Source organism: Ammospiza nelsoni, chromosome 1, assembly GCF_027579445.1.
Source record: "Ammospiza nelsoni isolate bAmmNel1 chromosome 1, bAmmNel1.pri, whole genome shotgun sequence".
Classification (NCBI taxonomy): domain Eukaryota; kingdom Metazoa; phylum Chordata; class Aves; order Passeriformes; family Passerellidae; genus Ammospiza; species Ammospiza nelsoni.
In genome coordinates this window covers 30,013,596-30,034,934 of record NC_080633.1, presented here as the reverse complement: position 1 = coordinate 30,034,934, position 21,339 = coordinate 30,013,596, and the positions used below count along the sequence as shown (strand labels likewise).

Here is a 21,339-nt window from a genome sequence, read left to right as displayed (position 1 = left end):
TCAGAATTCAGTGATTTAAGTAATATAAAAGTGATAGTTATGTTTTTTTCTAGGATGTCTGTGTGTATGAATATTGCAATTCAGATGTGTAATGCCAATGAATTTCTTGAATTTCACCGATACATTATAAAACAAGAATAGAAACTAAAAATTTTCTTCATCTGTTTTAATAAACTTCTTCAGGAATTAATAGAATGACAGGTTGCATTGCAGTACTCTCTTTTGGTTCTTTAATCCACTGAAATTTTTACATGCTTGACAATTTTGGTTTCTAGAATCCTGGAGGGGACTGGAAACTATTGAGCACAGTATCTTTGAAACATGAATTTGTAGACATGTGGTTAAATTTGACATGGTGAAATTGTTTGTAAGGTAAAGGTTATGTATTGCAGAGCTAATTGTCATTCTTTAAGGACTTCACTGGCATCTTGTTTGAGGTTGATTGAGGTGATAACAACCTAAGTGCATTAATAAGACGTTTCACAGAAGCTTTTACTGAAGACTCTTGAAGGAAATTTAAAGATTTGAGACTTAGTAGAGTAGATTATTTGTTAGAAGATAAGAAACAAGGTCAAGTGCATGACCAGTTTTCATTGCAGTAAATCACCACTGGAGTTGCATGATGGTGTGTACTGAGACTTCTGCAGTTATTTTGTTCATAAACAATTTGAAACAGGAAGTGGAGGTGTGCATTTTTTTTTTCCTCATAGTAGTGATGAGGGCTAACTGAGAAGGTTTGTAGAAGGATATTATGGTAAAATTCATAGTTAAGTGTAAAAGGGCAAAAGGGTTGATCAAAGTTTTAAAGTAGTTTCCACACATGAAATGACTGAATAGATATTGATCTCTTTATCTGTGGAAAGATGTGAGATGTGGTGGAATATTTTGAAGAGTTGAGAAGGTGTTTTTTCTGTCAGAATACCAGAGCATGTGATGAAAAGAGTGATGAATGAGATACTCCCTGCTGCAGTTGCTAAAAAATACTGCTATTCAAAAAATAATTGGGTAAATTTAGTTTTCCTGTAATTCACTGAGTGCTGTTAAGGCAGTTGCTTCTGGTTCAGTGTGTCCCTCAGGGACTTTTTATTATAGGGATTTCTGAAGGCAGAATAATAGCTTTATAGGAGGCAAAGGGAGTATTCTGGGAAAGTAAGAACATATTAATGCCTTGTTCATTATTACTTATTGTTGACAATTCACTCTGAAATAGAGACTGGACAGTGGGCGAGCAAGCCTGTGATCTTCTGAAATTCCTCCTTTTTTTTTTTAGTACAAGATGTTATCTTAAGTTATCCTTGTTATATGGAATTTGTGTTTCTGGATGGACTGCTAATTTAGCAATATGAAAATAGAGTAGAACTTCCTTATCCTAGGCTAATTCATCTTGAGGTAGTCCTGACTGATAAGCTCCCAGTTCCTGCTTTTTCACCTGTGTTTTGGCTCAGGATATTCTTTTCCCTACTCAGTTTTTCCTTAATGAGGTTCTTATAATCAGTATCAATAGGAAGCCAAACTGCTTGGGAAGGGTGTGTCAAGAGAATAATATCTTTTCTAGATGACTAAAAGATAGCTAAACATTTGTTTGGTGTGGTTTGGTTTTTTTTTTAATCAGTAAGGCTCACTGATAGCATGGGAAAAATAGCATGGGACTGCTATTTTCTGTGCAGATAACTGGAGAAAAAGATAGAGGGAATCACATAAGGAATATGGAGGTTCTTAGTTACTACCATCCCTTTTTTGATGCTGCAATAACCAAAACAGCACTTGAAGGGTCATGTTTCTTCATCTATTAAATTGTTCCTGTACTCTAAAGTTGTGTCACTGGAAGGTCAGTGGTGTATTAGTAAGGCCTCTCTCAACTCCATCAAGAATATTTTTATTCATGTAACTTCTCATTCATTTATTTAACAATGTAAAGGTTTAGCAAAGTACTTGCAGCACCTAACTGAATTAATCTGTGCTTATAAAGTGTTTATTTACTTCTGTAGGACTTTCCTGAATAGCCACAATAAGCTTCTTGGAATGGTTTTATTTCTGATCCATGCTTAACCTATGTGCCTAATACAGATGTGTTACTGTGGATAGGACTGTTGAGATGTAAGGTTTCATTAATGAAAAGAAAAAGTGTTATTTCTTAGAAGTATCTAAGACTAATTTAGTATATTTTTTCTTTTTAATTACTACAGTGTACAGACTATGACCTGGATTATGGAACTGAATGTTTGCATCTGGCTCTGAAATACTGTAAAACAAATGCCAAACTTGTTGAAGGAACAGCTGACCTCTGGAAGGTAAAGACAATAATAATATCTAGTTATATGTATATATATATGTTTTAAAATTAATAAAATTTGCATATTGCCATAAAATTTCAGATGTGTTTTCAATTGTAATTTAGGCTTTTATAGTTCATTTTTCAGAATTGATTTTGTCTCGGCTCTTTTTAGAGCTCATTATTGTAGAGAGACTTGGGCAGGTGTTACTTGAGATAATCAATGAAGACAGCATTTTCCTGTAAATAGGAAAAACATCTAGGTATTTGAATGACCTGAGAATCTGTAAATCTGTAATCTCCAAAACTAAGAATTTTCTTTTATGATATGAGCTTTCTCATGCTATTTCTAGATCTTTTGTCTATTTTCCTCCACTTTTCCTATGAGGACATCACTTTTTTTTTTCTCATGGCAAATATCTGGCTATCAACAATTTTATTTTTAGGGTGGCTCATTACATTCAGTAACACTGTAATATTTAAGACTTCTTCAAATAATCTTTTACATATATTTAAGCATCATTTACCTTGTCTGGTAATCTCGTAGTTTCCTGATGAGTGACAAAACAGCTGTGTGTACAGATGCCAAAGCATATGTCCCTTCTACTTCAAAGTATTGCATATCATTGATTTGATGGTGGGACATAATTCATTTTTAGTAGCTGTTGCATCAAGCAGTTTTAAAGTTTTTTATATTTTATTTATTTTATTTAATTCTTTACCACATTGAAGGAGCTGGAAGCAGCTTAAATCACTGCATCTGTCTTTGACAGTAAATTTCTTCCAATGAGACATTATTTCTAATAGTATAACCATAAATCTTCAAATCTTTCATGAAAAAGAAAGGCAGTTTCCTGAATCTGCAGTGCAAGTTTCCTGTGCACTTCAACAGCAAAATTTATGTGTGCATTGGTTGCATGCAGAACTTATTTTGATATCTTGTTGGGGATATATAGTCATTCTGAAACAGAATATGGTCTGTTTTCCTATTTAGTCTTCTGAGGGACAGATTATGTCATGTGTATTTACATGACACAGTTTTTTGGATGGTTTCATCTTCTGCATTGCTAAGCATGGTACTTATGTGAAGGGCAGCAAAATACACCACTAATGCTCATTTAGCTCATTAGAGTGTTCATCTGGTTCTTTGTTATCTGTAGGTACTACTGGTTTCCAGCTGATAAATGTAGCTTAGAATGACAGAATAATTTAAAGTCTGAATGAAATAGATAGATGTCATTGAGTCCTACACCTTGCTGAAAGTGGGACCAGGTTAGGCAGTGCAGGGCCTTGTCCAGCTAAGTTTTGAATATCTCCAAGAAAGGAGATTTCTCAGGCTCTCTGGGGAAGACAATTCTAATGAGTATCACCTTGTATGGGAACTTTTTTCATAATATTTCATCAACATTTCCCTTAATCCCTCTTGCACTGGGAAAGTAAGAAGGGCCAACAGAAAGCAAGAAAAGTCCAATTTATTCTTCACTATGGCCATTAATTAACCCTTCCCTGCCTTCCATCTTCTGTAATTTGGGCTGAACAAGCCAAGTTCTCTCACACCATCCTAGCAGCCCTCTACTGGCTTCCTCGTGTTCCTCTTTGTGTTGTACTGGGGAGCCCAAAGCTAAAAGCAGTGCTCTGGAGTGTTCTCTGAAGGGCCAAATACAGGGGAATAATCCCTATATTACTTGTAATAAGTACTACTTCTGTACTGATACAGCCCTGTTGGATTCCTTTTCTCCACTGCTCCCCACTGCTGACTCATGCTCAGTTCAGAAGGTCCTTCTCTCTAAAGCTGTTTTCTGTATTTCAGCATCAGCATGGACTGCTGTTGCCCGGGCAGTTCTGTCCCAGATGCAGGATTCTGTGTTTGTTTGTTATAGACCACAAAGTTTCTCTCCGCTCCTTTCTCTAGGCTTTCAGGAGCCTTCTAAGTTACTGTTGGATCCTTGAGCATATTGAATGGATACTTGTTCATTTGTTATCATCTACTAGTTTTCTGAGGGTATTTCCCCTTTCTCAGGTTGTTAATAATGATATTTGCATTGTCCCCAGTATCAGGCCCCAAGGAATAGCACTAGTAACCATTCCCCAGTTTCATCTGGACTTGAACTTGTCCACATCTTGTGCACATCTCTGTTATAAAAGGGACTTGTTGAAGTGTCAGTGTCATCTCCAACACTGTTTACGAAAAAGTTAAACATCCTGATGCTCTAAACTTTATAGCATGTGGCATCCATTGCAGTGTAGGGGCCTGAATATATGTATTAGGTATGGAATCCCCCGGACAGCTGAGAGCTGTGGCAGCCGGAGAGCTGGGACAGTGGAAGATAGGACAGCTGAGAGCTGTGGCAGCCTGAGAGCTGGGACAGATATGGATATTGTAACTGTGTAATTGAGAAATTGTTAAAAGAAAAGGGGGGAAATGTAGGGGCCTGAATATATGTATTAGGTATGGAATCCCCCGGACAGCCGAGAGCTGTGGCAGCCTGGGAGCTGGGACTGTATGTATATTGTAATTGTTTAATTGTTAAAAGAAAAGGGGGGAAATGTAGGGGCCTGAATATATGTATTAGGTATGGAAGATAGGACAGCTGAGAGCTGTGGCAGCCTGAGAGCTGGGACAGATACAGATATTGTAACTGTGTAATGGAGAAATTGTTAAAAGAAAAGGGGGGAAATGTAGGGGCCTGAATATATGTATTAGGTATGGAATCCCCCGGACAGCTGAGAGCTGTGGCAGCCGGAGAGCTGGGACAGTGGAAGATAGGACAGCTGAGAGCTGTGGCAGCCGGAGAGCTGGGACAGTGGAAGATAGGACAGCCGAGAGCTGTGGCAGCCTGGGAGCTGGGACAGATATGGATATTGTAACTGTGTAATTGAGAAATTGTTAAAAGAAAAGGGGGGAAATGTAGGGGCCTGAATATATGTATTGTTATAAAGGAGTCCTTGTGAATATATATATATGTAGTGAGAGTCCTATGTATTAGATAGGTGGGTCCTGTTGCTCTGGATGAGCTACAGCTGTGGGATCCTTGGTTGGGTAGCAGCTGTGGCTCATGAAGGGCTCTGGGATAAAAGGGGGTTGGGTCGAGAGCCCAGAAGGAGCCCCTATGGAAGCCATGAGGAACTGTGCTGCAGAGAGGAGCTGCATAATAGGACCAGCAAGAAGGTAGGGACTTTAAGATGGGACTCCAGAAATATGAAATACAATAAGATAACAACAACAATTGGTGACCCCGACATGATGGAGGTATGCAGCCTGAAGAGCTGTGGAAAATAGGACAGCTGAGAGCTGTGGCAGCCGGAGAGCTGGGACAGTGGAAGATAGGACAGCCGAGAGCTGTGGCAGCCGGAGAGCTGGGACAGTGGAAGATAGGACAGCTGAGAGCTGTGGCAGCCTGAGAGCTGGGACAGATATGGATATTGTAACTGTGTAATGGAGAAATTGTTAAAAGAAAAGGGGGGAAATGTAGGGGCCTGAATATATGTATTAGGTATGGAATCCCCCGGACAGCCGAGAGCTGTGGCAGCCTGGGAGCTGGGACAGATATGGATATTGTAACTGTGTAATTGAGAAATTGTTAAAAGAAAAGGGGGGAAATGTAAACTGTGTAATGGAGAAATTGTTAAAAGAAAAGGGGGGAAATGTAGGGGCCTGAATATATGTATTGTTATAAAGGAGTCCTTGTGAATATATATATGTAGTGAGAGTCCTATGTATTAGATAGGTGGGTCCTGTTGCTCTGGATGAGCTACAGCTGTGGGATCCTTGGTTGGGTAGCAGCTGTAGCTCATGAAGGGCTCTGGGATAAAAGGGGGTTGGGTCGAGAGCCCAGGAGGAGCCCCTATGGAAGCCATGAGGAACTGTGCTGCAGAGAGGAGCTGCATAATAGGACCAGCAAGAAGGTATGGACTTTAAGATGGGACTCCAGAAATATGAAATACAATAAGATAACAACAACATTGCAGTAGCACTGGACTTTAGAGAGGCCTATAAACATTTGGAAAATGATAACATGTGGGAAGGGAAGTCCTCTCCCTATGCAGGAAAGACCAGCAGAGACATTGTGTGATAAACTGACTGCAACCCCCATTTCCCATCCCCATGGGTCACTGGAGGGGAGGAGGTGGGGAAAATTAGGAGTAAATTTGAGCCTGGGAAAAAGGGAGGGGTGATGTGAAGAAATTTTAGTATTTGGTTTTATTTCTCATTATCCTACTCTGATTTGATTGGTAATAAATTAAACTAATTTCCCTGAGTTGAGTCTGGTTTGTGTGATCCCACCCTGCCAGTATCTTGACCCATGAGGCTTTTGTTATATTTTCTCTCCCCTGTCCACTTGAAGAGGAGAATGACAGAGCAGTTTTGGTGGGTACCTGGTATCCACCCAAGGTCAACCCAGCACAGTCTCAGTATTGACAGTGTTGTGCAGTGTGACAGTAGCAAGAGCACCCATTTATGTGCAGGCACTGTGCTGCAGGCAGTGCAGAGCAGTGAATATTTTACATGAACACAGAGGTGCTGGTGCCAGGCCATTGAAGTACCTTCTTGCATGCTGTGCCCTAATTTTGTAGCTAAAACTTGTTGATGTCTTCTGTGGCTTGTAAAGACATCAAAAATGGAAGGCATAAAAATGACAAGGTCTGTAAAATATTACATTGTTTCTGCAGGAAATACTCATTTCAGTTTAGAGCCTACAGAGCAGAACAGCTCCTTCTTGAATAGCACCTGGTGTTGGTCCCTCTGTACTGAGGTGTTTGGCAGGTGACCTAGAGCAGTACCATTAAAGAACAGTCATGCTTGGTCTGCAGTTTCATGAAATGCAGAAGACTACAGTTACCTCAAGTGGTACTTGCTTAAAAAATGATTTGGAACTATTGTTGTTACTAATCAGCTCTCAGAAACACAATTTTCTTTCCTTAGCTGTCATAATACTGTAATTTGTAATATATTGTTATTATTTTCTGATAGGTTTTTTAAACCTGAGCTAAATGAAATTTCATATGCCAAGGACTGATATTCTCTCAATGGCTCCAGTCTTATATTTTCAAGACAAGGCCAAGAAATGTTCCATCCAGATAAATAAGAACTGAAATAAATAATCATTGTTCAGTTGAAGTTTCAGAGGATGCATAGCAGAAGGACTGCAGTCAATTAACAGTTTGTGTATTGAAAACCAGTTTCATCCTATGTGGACCATGAATTTTTACAGAGCAGATCAGATAATTGTAAAAATTCAGTTTATGCATGAGGTGCGCAACCTACATAACATTAAATGACTCAAAGGTGTGGAAAATTGTGTGAATTATTCTACCTGAGCATTTGTACATTAGAAAGATTAACATTTCAAAGTCATTGTTGGAGCTAAAGCAGGAGATAGGTTTTTTTTTTATTTTCTGGGAACAAATTACAAAATTAAAATAATTTTTTGTAGTGAAAACAACTAAGTGATTCAAATTACTTCAGTGCTATAAATATTCATAAGTTCTATTTTAAAGATAGTTATTATATAGATAATTATAAGATACATGGGATCAGGATAGCAAAAAAAAAAAGAAGCATAAAGTCTCTATCAACACCACATTTTCAGTTTTTCTGTGTTTGGTACTTTGGAAGTAAAATTACTTTAAATATTCTAAATAGGCAAAAAATTAACTGACAGAATGTGTTTGTTGTACTCTAATATGTGTGTGTGTATTGTAGATAAAAAATTCAGTATAATACCACTTCTTAAAAATTGAGACAGATTTATAGACAATGTTGACAGTGTGAAAATTCCTCACTATTTTTAAAAAACAACAGTTTATTTTCTAATCCTACAAGACTATCTCATACAAAGGAGCTCTGTATGATGTTGTAGTATAAGAGGGGAAAAACTTCATTAAACTGAAATGCAGTACATTTGTGTGTGTGTGATCATAACCTTGTATTTATTGTGTAAAGAGTTGTATTTTTGCATTTAATGTACATTTTTGTAAGTCTGAACCATCCATCAAACTAAATCAGTTTGAAGAAGAATTTTAAACATCACATGGAAGTAATTTTGGGGAATAACTTCTAAAACAACATCTTCCTTGGTAGTGAAAACTAGTAGTCTGACAATTAACAAAAAAAGACACACAGAGAAACAAACTCTTCTGTTGATTTTTGAGGCTTTATTAAGGTACAATAGATTGTTAATTATACAGAAAAGTAGAGATATTTAATAAGTAAGACTGTTCTGACTTTGCTTTAAGCAGGTCATGCTTTCATATTTTGTGAATGTGAGGTATTTGTGTTGAGTTTTACTATTTGGCCTAGTGATATGCTGCATTGCAGCAATAACATTCTGAAAATCTTGGATCACTGTATGTTCAAGAGGACAAGATGAAAATTAATATTTTCACATGAAAAATGAGAATTTGAGTAATTGGGAGCCTGTGAGTTTGATATTGATCAACAAAACAAAAGGGTGCACTGCTACAGGCAAAACTTGATCAATAAAGTCATGGGATTAAAGTAATTAATGTCAGGCAACATGGAATTTATTTATTTTGTGAAATTGACTTCAAGACTTTATTGCAAGACTGTAATCTTGGCTGATAAAGATGGTAGTGCTGATACAACGTACAACTGGCAGAAGTTTGACTTGTTACTGCATGACGTCTTAATTAAAAATAGGATGACTGTAATTGTACTAGTTCTTATTAAATAGATGAAAAATTAGATAATTGATATATTTCGAAAGATAATTCTCACCAGTTTCTGCAGAAACTGTTATTGTCTCTAAGGTATTTAACAGTTGTCTGATAGAGTTTGCAGACAAAGATTTAAGGATCTGTAAATAAAAATGTAATTGATGAGAAGTAACCTATTTATAAGGATTACTTAGAAAATATTTTCAACAAAGAGTATGCTTTTCATTGCAGCTAAATATAAAGAGCTGATGTTAAAAACAAATGAAGTGTAGGTCATATTTAGTGAATTGTTCTTGGAAGGCAGTGACTTTAAATGTAGTATAGGCGTCCTATTCAGAGGACAGGAAGTTTACACTGTGTGTGGGCAAAATACTGTATGTCAGAGAAACAAAAATATGAAATTAGAAAAGAGATGTTCAAGTATTACCAGTGCATCTAGAATATTATGGAGAAATCTGGGCTCAAGCTCTGTGCAACTGTTATAAATAGGGAACATTTATGGAATTGAATTTAACATCTTAGTCAAATTGAAAGAGGTGTAGAGAAATTCTCCCTCCTTGACTGCTTAGGGGTGGTTGCAGATGGTATCTGGAAGGGTTTTTCTGTGAACTCTCCAATTTTCACGAAACTTATAGGAGCTTGTATCTGAAATTATCTTATAGGATTAAAGATTTGGAAAGAATTACAAATGAAGCATGTGATATGGACTTTGTTGATTTATTTCTCTACAAAACAAACCATTTACTGATATCTGTCTCAGAATTTCAGAAGAGATTTTTTAAAGGTTTATTCTTAAGTTTTTATTCTCCTGTGTTGTTTTTCTCGAAGACTGCACCTATCATTTTTTTAGTTCAGACTGCTGAAAAATATTTTTGCACCTCAAAGAGACTAAATGTTAGGGCATGAGACCATTTCTAACAGACTTTAGTCTTGTTTTTTGATAGGTTTTGATATTATAATCTGATTCACTTTACTGAAAGTTCAGCATAAAGGCCCTCGAGAATCTGGTGAATAGAAACTTTGCAGCAAAGTCAGTCACTCAGTTGCTCACTCTAGCCTTGAATCTAATTTCAAGATATTGATTCTTCCCAACAGTAAGTAGTAATGTACATGTCTGTATGTAAAGTCAGACTCCAAAGGTTTATCAGGGTAGATTAATTCTCTGGCTCCTCCTCCTCCAGGACAAACTGTAGGGAAGTAAGTTAGTTTTTCATTTTAAAAAAATACAATGCATTGGGGAAATAATGAGATGTTATTAATCTGTGTCTGACTATAATCCAGAGCTTAATTTATGAGATTGAAAGGAAAGTGATTACAAGAATCCTTATGTTAAAATCAAGTAATCACTTGGAGACTAAGATGCTGCTACTGTTAGTGGTGTCCTGCTGAAAGATTTACCTTGCAGGACTAAAGCTTTTGGAATCCTGTTCAGTTCATTTCAAAAAGAAAGAAAAAATATTATTCAGATTCAAGAGAAAAAAAAATTCAGAAAGTCCAGTAAAATTTTATCTAGCATAAAATGAATTTACGGTAAAAACAAATACAAATATTTAATACTCGTGTCAGTTCAAGTCACTGCTTGTCATTGTGAAGACATTGCTAGCAAAGACTGCCAATGTCCTGGGTAGATGCTGACTTTAATGCTCTGTTATTTTATTTGCAAAGTCTATTATTGTGACTGTCAGCCTCCATGAGGGTACAAAGACAAAGTTATGAAGGGTGTTTTTGCAAGTACCAAGTAAATATTCAGCATCTTATTGTTCATCTAACTTGATCTGATTAATATCTTCAAGAAGAATTTGATGTTTATCAATTCTCTGAAAGCTCACACTGTTTACTTGTAGTCTCACTGACTCCCACTGGTTAATTGGACTCTCATTAACAGTAACGGTATTGCACTACTGAAGGATTGCACCTCTATTAGTAAAAGCAATAACAAGGTTTCTCCCTGGCTGTCAATGTGTCCCAACTCCTGTTAAAAAATTGTTCCTAAGTCCTGTTAAAAATTAATCTATTTGCAGTAAAATTACAGTACAATGGATGTGTAAAAAAATTGATGCATTATCATGTTTTCATGATTTTTCAAAGTATTGAAAATAGTTTTAGATTTCAAATGAGTTCTAAGCAGATCTAAGTGTTTGGGAAAGAGGTTTTCTCAAGTCTCCAGTAGTTTCTGCAACTTCTGTCCTCATAAATTGCCAGTGATATTTTACCAAAACTAAGAAATTGACAATATCACTTGTTTATGGTGTTTAAAATGTAAAGAATTGGCTTCAGGGCATTGTTTTATTGGTTTTACATTCCTTCCTGCTGTGTTAAATCTAATGAGGCTTGTCTGTCCTTTAGGTGACCTACAAGCGGGATCTGTATGCAGCTGAATCAATCGTTAAGGGTACGTGTTTGTCCTTGTGACTGTCAGTTTGCATATTCCTGATTCTAATTAAGAGTTTTGTGTGTGATAGTTTGAAATGTCTTTACGAAAAGTTATGTGATGGATAAAATGTGCTTAGGCAAGTTGTTTTAGCTTGTTTACTGGTATCTTTCTATTAGGCATATTTATCTTTATTTACTTCTCTCAGAATACAGAACCTTATAAAAGGCTGTGTATATTACAGTCAAATAGAGATTAATTTTGAAGGGCCTTATAAGGAGTAAGCAATTTTTTTTCTTTCATTTGCAGGTCAATTCTGAATATATTTGGTCTTTCTATTCTACATAGTACAGTGAGAATTAAATATTAACTCTTTAGGGCTCTTAACTGTTTCACATACAGGCAGTTGTTGCCTAAATTGATACAGCAGTTAGGTGATATTGAGGTATTTCATTAATTTCTAAATATTTTGTTGAACAGTTTGTTAACCTTTTTTTTTTTTTTCCCCTGGTGGCAGTGGTTTCATACCAGTTTAACATTAAGACTGGATTTAGCCTTTATCTAGGTGGACTCGCTCTAAAAACAATGCAGGAAGGAAGAATTCTCAAATACTGTACAATGAGATAGTCATTGTAATCTGATAGGCAGTGATTCAGGGGACCTTTGTCTGACTCCTTGTTGAGAACTGAGAGATAAAACCCCAGAAACTGATGACGAGAAAGGGACTTCCCTTTGGATTAAAATTTCCTTTCCAAAGAAATATTTAAGGAAATTTGAGGAAAACCTGTGTGCTATTGAGGTCACAGAAAGTGACTGGCTAGTTGTTCAGTCTTGTTATTACAGTGGGCAAATATTTCATATTAGATGCATTGTTACAACTACTTAACTGAATTTTTCAGGCACAAATCAAAAAGATAGAACTGGGAAGCCTGGAGATTTCTGGTTCTGAGAAGCAATGGGTTCCAGTAAAGATGGAGCCAGACTCTTCCTCGGTGGTCAAAAAATTACAGACTTGGAACAAAACTAACCTTTATCCAAATGAATTTCCATGCTCCTGTGTATACAAGGGCTTCAGTAATCTCATAGGTCTTTAAAGGAGATTAGTTGTTACATTTGTTTTATATATATATATATATATATATATATACACTATATATGTATATATAGACATATATATATGTATGTCATGTTACCAGCTCTTTTTTTTTAAAGCCTTTTAAAGTACAGTCTTTTTCAGCTAATGCTTATAATAAAAAGCTTGTGTATCTTAAAGTAAAAATGAAGACTTTTGTGGTAGTCAGTCAGGCTAATCCCTTTACTTATCTAATGTCCCTTTGCTGTGGCAGCATGCAATATATCTGCTTCAGTTACCACAGTATTCTTATTATGGTGGTCTCTATGACAATCTGTACTTTAAGATTGTTGAAGTTTAGATTTGCTTCTTTCTGCATTGCATGAGTTCAGGAAGCAGAAGCTGTACGTGTTCTTTGCTCATTATGCAAGTAGTATAATGAATCCTTCATAGCAAATTAGGACACTGCATAACAGAGCTATCTTACATCATTAATTATCTTTAATGGGGTTTTGAATTGGCACAGTTAGTCCTCCAAGACAGCAGTTTGAAAGTTGTGCCTTATCTATTTTGTGCCCTTCAAAAGGCTTAAAATCTTAGACCTTCGGGTGACGATAGCATTAATTATTTTGGTAGTGGACACTTGAGCCATGTAAATTAATATTAGGCAGATGATTTATGCACAGTTAATTCCACACTTAAATCATATTTAAGGGGAGTATGTATTTTTGTCCTTTGGAGCATCATCCTGATGTACCCCTGTATGGCCTTGTTTTGTCTTATGGTTGTTAGTTTTACAGAAGAAATCTTATTAGCTCTGTTCTGCTGTGTTGTGCTGCACCTGTGGGAAACCTTCAAGGACAGGTCACCTTGGAGAATGGCAACCATCCCAACAAGCCTAGGCATGCTCAGTTAGGCCTTTCCTAGAAGCTGGGTAATTGACTGTATCACAGTGTCTGCTTTTCTTCAGAGTTCAGAACCCACTATGTGGTGTTATATTGTAGAATCACGGAATCATAGAATGGGTTAGAAAAGACCTTAAAGACCATCTAGTTCCAAGCTCATGGCCATCAGCAGGGGCACCTTGCGCTAGATTGGGTTGCTCAGAGCCCCATCCAACCTGGCATTGAACACTTCCAGGAATGGGGCATCAACATAATCTCTGGTCAATCTGTTCCAATGCCTCACCAGCCTCACAGTAAAGAATTCCTTATTAATATCTAATCTGAATCTAATCTAATCTCAGTTTGAAGCCATTCCCACTTGCCCTATCACTGCATGCTCTTGGGTAAGTGATGTGCTCTTGCTTATCACTTCTTGTGCCATGTAGAGTGCCTCAGGGGGAAGTCCTACATGACTGTCAAGTAGAGCTGCAAGATACCAGCTTGCTAAATGCTGCCTTGCATGCTGTCAAGGTCCTCTAGAGATGGCCCAGAAACTGAATGCATGGGCTGGGAGGGTGCTGGGTACTAAGGGCTCTGACCTCACACTGCTCCCCACTGCTGTTTCAGTCTTCACAGCTGATTTGTTTATTATTAAGTTACCTGTTTACTGTGCTGGATACATGTTTTATATCTGGATGAGTGCAGTGGTGATGAAGAACTTCTGGGTGTACACATTTAATTTTGTGACTATGATTCCAAATTTTGTCATCTGCAGTTTATTAGTGATCAAAACTTTTGGTTTTCCTCAAGAATTCAACACATTCTCCCTTGCTAAACTTGACTCAGGTGGAAGTAAGAAAAATATACATCCCTACATGCATTTGTTTTACCTTAAATATTATATGCATGCATATCATTCTTCAAGGCAACACAAAGATACATTTCACTGATGTAAATAGACTAATGAGTTAATTTTCTTTTGAGACTGTTTTCTTAAAATATTTCTTTTTAGTTTCCTGACTTCCTCAGTTCTCTTTTATAACTTCTGTAAAAAGCAAATTTAATGCTTTTCTTTAGTTAAGCAGGTATAAACTTGTAGAGTATGCAGACAAGGTGGTACACGCCTATTTTTAATAGTCTTGAAGTAAGAAAACATTGTCTTACAATAAGGGTGACTCATCTAGAAATGTAGTTAAGATCAGGCTAATACAAAACATCCTAAAAAAATTCCATTAGGATTACTGCCCTGAAGGTAGATAACTTTGAACTCTAGTTCCAACATGTAAACTTAAATGGTGCTTCTCAGAAGTTTGTAACTTACAGTTTGACTCTCTGTCCTCCTCCTTCTTGTTTTTCTTTTCTCAAGGGCCTTACTTTATAAATTACTTTTTCACAAGAGCATGCATTTGCAGATTGGATAATTTGCCATCACATTTGGCTAAAAAAGTATCTGTTGAGGCAGATAAAATGATGATTTTTGCAAGTTTTTTTGCCGAGAAAAAGATTGTAATGCCTTCAAAGTGTTTATGGCTGTTGGGAGCTACATATTATGACTTGTGTTCTGTGAAGAAACCATGTGACTGTTAATAAAAATAAAAATTGAGATAAGCTTTGTTTAGCAAAGACAGAGATTTTATCTGCATTTTCATGAGCATGCTCATGAACAAATGGCTGTCCTAAGCTCTGAGCCAAAGAAATAGACTGGCAGGTGGGGAATACTCCTTGGAATAGCTACTGTCAGGTGAAAACAACCCTCTTTTCTTGCCTTCTACCACAAAATGTTCCTTTCTTTCCTCTGTACTAATATTGATAGGGTCAGTGTCAAGTTTGATTTTTAGTTTTTGTGGCTACAGAGACATGGGGAATGGGTAAATAACAAAAAAAAATTGTTTGATATTTTTGGTTACCTACATTATTCTAATAACAACTTCAACTATTCTGTTAGGTGTGAATGAATGCTTGGCAGTATTTATTTAATTTTTCTTATATTTACAGTAGCAGCATTTCATATCAAAGGTGTTTCTAAAGATGCCAGAGGAAACCATCCTGAATTTCCTGACCAGTCAAGCCATTGCTATGTAAAAAGTGCAAATGGAATTCTGATAAATTAATTTACTACTTGGAATTCACTACAAACTTCAAAAGCATTTTGATGATTAGGATGTGCTTCCAAAATAATAGGAATTGTAATACCAAACTAAGAATGGTGTGGTACAAGCATGTTTCCAAAAACAAGTGTATGTACACATGTATATGTGCAATTAAGAGAAAAAAATTTATGTCTGTAGGCTAAAACCTATTTGCCATTCAGATGCATTTTTTTCTTATGGTATTAATTCTCTAGGATATGATATTTATTATCTTTATTCAAACAAAGTATTATTTTAATTGCTGCTTGTTTGTGGCATGCTCTTCAAGGTAAACTTCTAAGTCTCCCATCAGAGTACACTTAATACACCATCTAACTATGGTAGTTCCATAAACATGAAGACATTTTAATTTATAATTGTGTATGATTCTAGGATAAAGACTGTGGCAGGTGTTGCTGCATAATTATGTGATCTAAAGCTTTCAGCATATCAAAGGAGGGTGTGAAGAAATTGAAAATTAGGTTTTCTGATGTAGAAAAAAATAGGTTTGATGGAATAAATTGTGAAATCTTGTATCAAATTTAACTTTAATGAAGAAAACCCCTGATAAGGAAATTTAATATTTAAATTTGACAGTGCAAAGTTTAAGCTATTTTTTATTTAATGCAAAAAATATGCTCTGAGCGTATGTTAAAAGTGTTGGAAGGGATCAAATGTGATCCATGTGAATAGGGAACACTACTCCATTATCAGGTACAGCTGGAATGAAGCTGGCAATAATTGGGTGATGTGTGTTAGCAAGAGGCATTTTCCAGGAAAACAGCAAGTTTAAATAAGTAGAGGAAGCCAAAGAAAGGTAGAGAGTTTGATATGTAATGTAATAGTGAGAGAAAACAACTAAAAAAAGTGTTGGGCAGATGAAGAAAAAGAAATTATGGCAGAAAGTAGTTAAGTAGAACTGTGGTTCATTGTGGGAGGACAGAAGGAAGCACTAAAAATCAACCAAGGGAAGTTCCAACTTGATAAAAAGAATTACATCTTTCACCCTTGACAGACAATCAAGTAGTGAACAGGTTGGCAGAGCAGTAAGGGGCTGAGTGACCAGGCCTGACCTCGTGGGTGATCCTGCTTTGAGAAGGAGTTTGAATGAGGGACCCTCCTGATGGCCCTTCCAGCCTCAATTATCCAGGGGTCCAATGGAAAACAAAATGTTTTTAGCTGAGTATTAAAATTCTTTATGACATGGCCATGTCATGGCTTTCCAGAATGGATATTTCATTCACCCAAACAGAATTCTGAAAACCAGGAATGAAATGCTGCACACAGTGAGTTTCACTGGCAGGCAGCACAGCCCATGGAATCCCTGGAGTTACGAGCCAGCACTCCAGCTGGGCTCACTGGGTTCAGTGTGACTACACTGAGTGACAGAGCTCCATCACCTTAGCAGAAGTGGGACACAGGCAGTCCTGGGGAGGAAAGCTCCACTCAGTCTTCCTTCCCTCAGTGCAGCAAAGGTGCAATCTAAATTAACATATGGATCTTTTTTGACCACTTGAAATAGCTTGGATTTAAATGGTAGTTGAGTTTCAAACCTCAACTAGAACGGAACTGTTGCTTTACTATGATGATTTTATAGAAGATGATTTTCCAGACTTCCTTCATTCATTTCCTTGATCATTCAAAAGCATGCAGCATCTTTTCAATGTTTGGATTATCATTACTTTAAGGTTCTCCTACTTTATTAACATACTTTCGCCTTGCAATGTTTTGTTTCTTCTCTGGATAAAAAATACAGTTTTCCACACTTCATTGTGTTTTCTCTCTTCTTTATTAAACCCAGCCTGCAAATCTCAGTTGCTTTTTTGTAATTGCCTCTCCTTTCTCATTTATATTACAGGAAATTAGAGATCTAAGAGGGCTGGAGAGAGTAGTGAGATGGGTTTTTATAGCTGCAGCCTTTGAGCTGTCTTTTGTGAGAATACTTCTGACACTTGCTGTTGATTACAGACTTCTTTTTAAAAAGAACTGTTTGAGCCTAAGTTATGGTCCCTTTTTGGATTCCACAGCCTTCTTCCACATGTGAATTTTTGTAATAGCTCCAATCTGACCTTCTTCATTAAATTACTTAGTTCAATGGAGTCTGAGTTCTTGAAATCTGATATGCTAGTCTGGTTTATTATGTATATCTATTTTGTATCTGCACTTTGTGTACAGTACTAAATTCAAGTGGCTCTTGCTCTGATTTCAATCTACCCATTAGTTTCTTTCTGCTGATAAGAAATTAATTCAATATGGTTTCCCATTTTTCAGACTGTAAAGTTATTCTCTATTAAGTCGAAGCCAACTGTGATGCATGTTCAGTATGCTTTTTTTGCCCAGTGAATCTATGGGAAGATAATTTCTCCCACAGTTGTGGTATCCTCTGATTTCCAATCCTGTGAGAACTGGCCATGCATTTTTTTAATTCTCACTTCCATCTGGTTGTGATGGTTTATAAGCAGATGTTTATTGTTCTCTCCCTTTCTTCCTCCCTCCCCTTCTTGCTAACTTAATACAAACTCAGTTGCCACCAGTATTTTTGTTGTCACATTATAAATATTAAAAATAATAAATATCCATCATTCAAAAAATCATTCTAATTATCTGTTGGAATTCTCAGTGGTTAAATCACTTTTCCTGGTCACAGAAAATTGCTTAAAAATTGCAAGTCACTTTCCAATAGTGTTAACTCTACAGCAGTTTTAAAATTAAATTTCAGGTCTTTATGTCTACTTTTATAAAGAAGTCTGTGAGTTTACAATAGAAAGTGAGATGTTTCTGCACTACTGAGGTTATGCATCTGATTGAACTTATTGTGTGGTATGTAATTATAGAAATAACTTTCCATATGCAACAAATACATGTTGTTTATATCCAGATTTGTTTGAAGACCAGTTACCCCATCTTTTTATAATTTTTCTTGTCTTTCACTCCTAATTTATTTTGTGGTGGTGTTTGGTATATTTCTGTCTCTGGAGTTTCATTGAAGTCTGTTTTAAAAATAATTAGACTTTACATATATGAAATTTCTAGTCACTTATGGAATGGCTATCCCAAAAGTATTGGGAATCATGTGGTTTGTTCTGTGTGTTAATTCAGCATCTAAAGGATAAAGGCCTTAAATAGACTTGAGAGTTTCAGACTTGAGTTTTGATTTGCTGGCTTAAAGAAAGGAAAATGTTCACTGAATCTAAAACCTGTTGTAAATAACAAGAGAAATTACTAATTTTGTGAAATACTGGCTTTGTGGAACAAATCAGCAATAACTTGCAACTGCTGTTCCTCATAGCAACAAAATACTGTATTTTGCCCCTAGTAAAAGATCTAGGAAGTTGCCCAGGCCAAGATATTTGTCACAACTTTGCAACTTTGCTATTGAGGTGAAGAGTTACCTCTGCTGTCTCCTTAAACAGTATCATTAATTCATTTTTGGTCAACTTTTTAGTATATATTGTTGAGAATATGACTTATATTATCTCCTGGGGTTTTTTTTCTTTCCCCCCGCCTCCCCCTTTATTTACTCAATATTACTGACACTGCATTTAGTTATCTGTTGAAGTGATATGAGAGATAAAATTTTCAAAAAGTTTTCTTGGTTGTCATCTAGTGTCAATGTGGACCTGAACAAATATCTTTTAATAAATTTAAATGGGCTTTGGAGGCAGACCTGTAATGGTTTCATGTTGTACAAAATAATATAAAATATAATTTGAATTTTGAGATGTATATTATATAAATTATATAATTACATTAACTGTACCGTGTAGCCTTTAAATTTACAGCTGTTGATAATATTCTGTCAAGAAACAACAATATGTGGATTGAAGGTAATGTTTAGCAGATTAGTAATTTGGATTAATTTATTATTGCATGAAGTCTAAGGTTTTTTTCTTTATCACAGACAACCTATCACAACAAGTTTGTGTTATCACCAATGTGAAGGAAACTCTCGCACAAGTAGGTTTCCTCCTTCCTGAATCTCTGAAAAGCCAAATAAAAGTAAGTACAACTCTATGGCTCTCAACTGTCTGATTAATTTAATGTTTCTGGTTGTCACTACTCCTAAGAAATTATTTTAATAATGTGAAAACAGAAACTGAGACTTCCTGTGTCACTGTAGTATTTATCACAGGGGATTCACATCAGGTGTGGAAGTTACCAAGAAAGAAGCATCTTCTCTCCAGTTGTGCTGTAGAGGGGCATCTTTCAGATCCACTTAAAATGTCCATATTAGATTAGAGGAGAAATTGAATGCAGACAACAGAGAGGAAATTTTCTTTAGATTTTATGAATTCAATAAACCCAAGTTGTTACAAATATGTTACAGAGGAAATGCTTTTGTTACTTTGAAGTCTGACTTGGAGTATGAACCAATTAGAGTAGGTTGTTTTCCTGCAGAGCTGTGAATGCAAAATCAAATTAATCAGCCTTTTTGTAGAGCAATAGGGGTACATTTCCCTCACAGTGAATGCTCATAAGAGTCTTTGCTTTAGGATATTGATGGGATGTTCTACTGGCATTTAACTATTTTTTGCTTTTTCATTATTCTTTCTACTAGAGCTATCATATTTCCATTTTCCAAAGGTGATTAACATTTGGTAATTGCTTAGGCTGGTGTTGGGGTGATTCCTAATTATATAGTATGTGATGATATCACATGTTCCTGTTACCCAGAGAAACAGACAGGAATAACTGTTCAAAAATTCAAGTTTTCTGATTTGCATAATGTTACTTCTGCAATGGCTTTATTCATGTCTGTTGATCCTCTGCATGATTTGTTAATTATTAGAAGGATATGTTTCCCTGTGAACCTGTATTGCTGTCCTTTATCTGCAAGTGTAATTTGACATTGCATTGAAAGTTTTTGTTCAGGAAGAACTGTATTTAGCATGGAATCTTACTTTATATCTATTAGTTGTCTACATCTAAAAGTGAAAAAAATTAGCAGACTTGAATAAGTCTGAATGGCTGTATGATGGGGCAGAATTATGTCTCCATTTCACTGACACCAGATGCATTGCTAGATCTCTTTTTTATCTCTGTGTAAACTATTCTGCTGTTAGTAGGAGGACATCACTGATCCCTATGCTTTTAAACAGTAAAATCTCTTGAGTTAATTTTTAAGTTTACCAATATACAGAATTTCAAACCTTAGAAAGAATATATGCACAAGCCTATTTGTTCTCCAATGAAGCACAGTACCTTGTGTGAGAGATTTGATTTTTGCAAAATACTTATTTTAAGCAACGTAGGTGTACTGCACTGAAAGCTTTTCAAAGGTATAATTGGAAGGTAATTGATCTAAATAAGAGACCAACAGGGAATCATTCTGTTGAGTACATATTATCTGGGACCACTGTTTTAACATTTTAGATACTTTTGACACTCCAGTTCTCTGTAGCAACCGTATTTATTTGTGGAATATTTGTTAACTTCTACATATGTCCTTAAAGAAGAATTAAAAAGAAATTTTCTTAGAAGGATTTCTGAGAGAGGCTCTACTAACATGATAATATAAATAGCAGGGGGAAAAAAGAACTATAAATTTAACTAATAAGATAAAGAAAATAATTTCTAAAAATTTTTTAAGGCTACAGCTGTTTCTTATGAAGTACTTTAACAGTACCTTAGTCAGTGTTACTGTAAACAGTATGACTAATGAATCAATGTTTTGTCTAAGATATCATACTGTGAAAGACATAGCTTGAGTTTTCCCTTACATTTGTTGTTTATCCCTTTCCCTTACATTTGTTGTTTAGCCCTTTCATTTTAGCAAACAAACCTAAATGGGAGCTGAAGGTATTTTCTTCTGTGACTGGGGATCATGTATTCCTGTTTCTTTAGTGACAAAGTGCTGCTGTCACATGAAATGGAATCAACTGGATGAAGCTGTGTGCCATTTTTGTGACTGGATAATTATCCATGAGTAAGAT

The 21,339-nt window shown here is 36.0% G+C and overlaps 1 protein-coding gene across 2 annotated transcripts in view; it reads left to right on the top strand.

Moving 5' to 3' along the window:
• The window catches only part of CRPPA (CDP-L-ribitol pyrophosphorylase A), a 108,691-nt gene that overhangs the window by 36,507 nt on the left and 50,845 nt on the right, over positions 1 to 21,339 (top strand). For both annotated transcript variants that reach the window (XM_059485919.1, XM_059485910.1), the window contains exons 4-6: positions 2,187 to 2,291; positions 11,297 to 11,342; positions 19,308 to 19,405. In XM_059485919.1, coding sequence (XP_059341902.1) covers positions 2,187 to 2,291; positions 11,297 to 11,342; positions 19,308 to 19,405 — 249 coding nt within the window. The remainder of the gene's footprint in view (positions 1 to 2,186; positions 2,292 to 11,296; positions 11,343 to 19,307; positions 19,406 to 21,339) is intronic.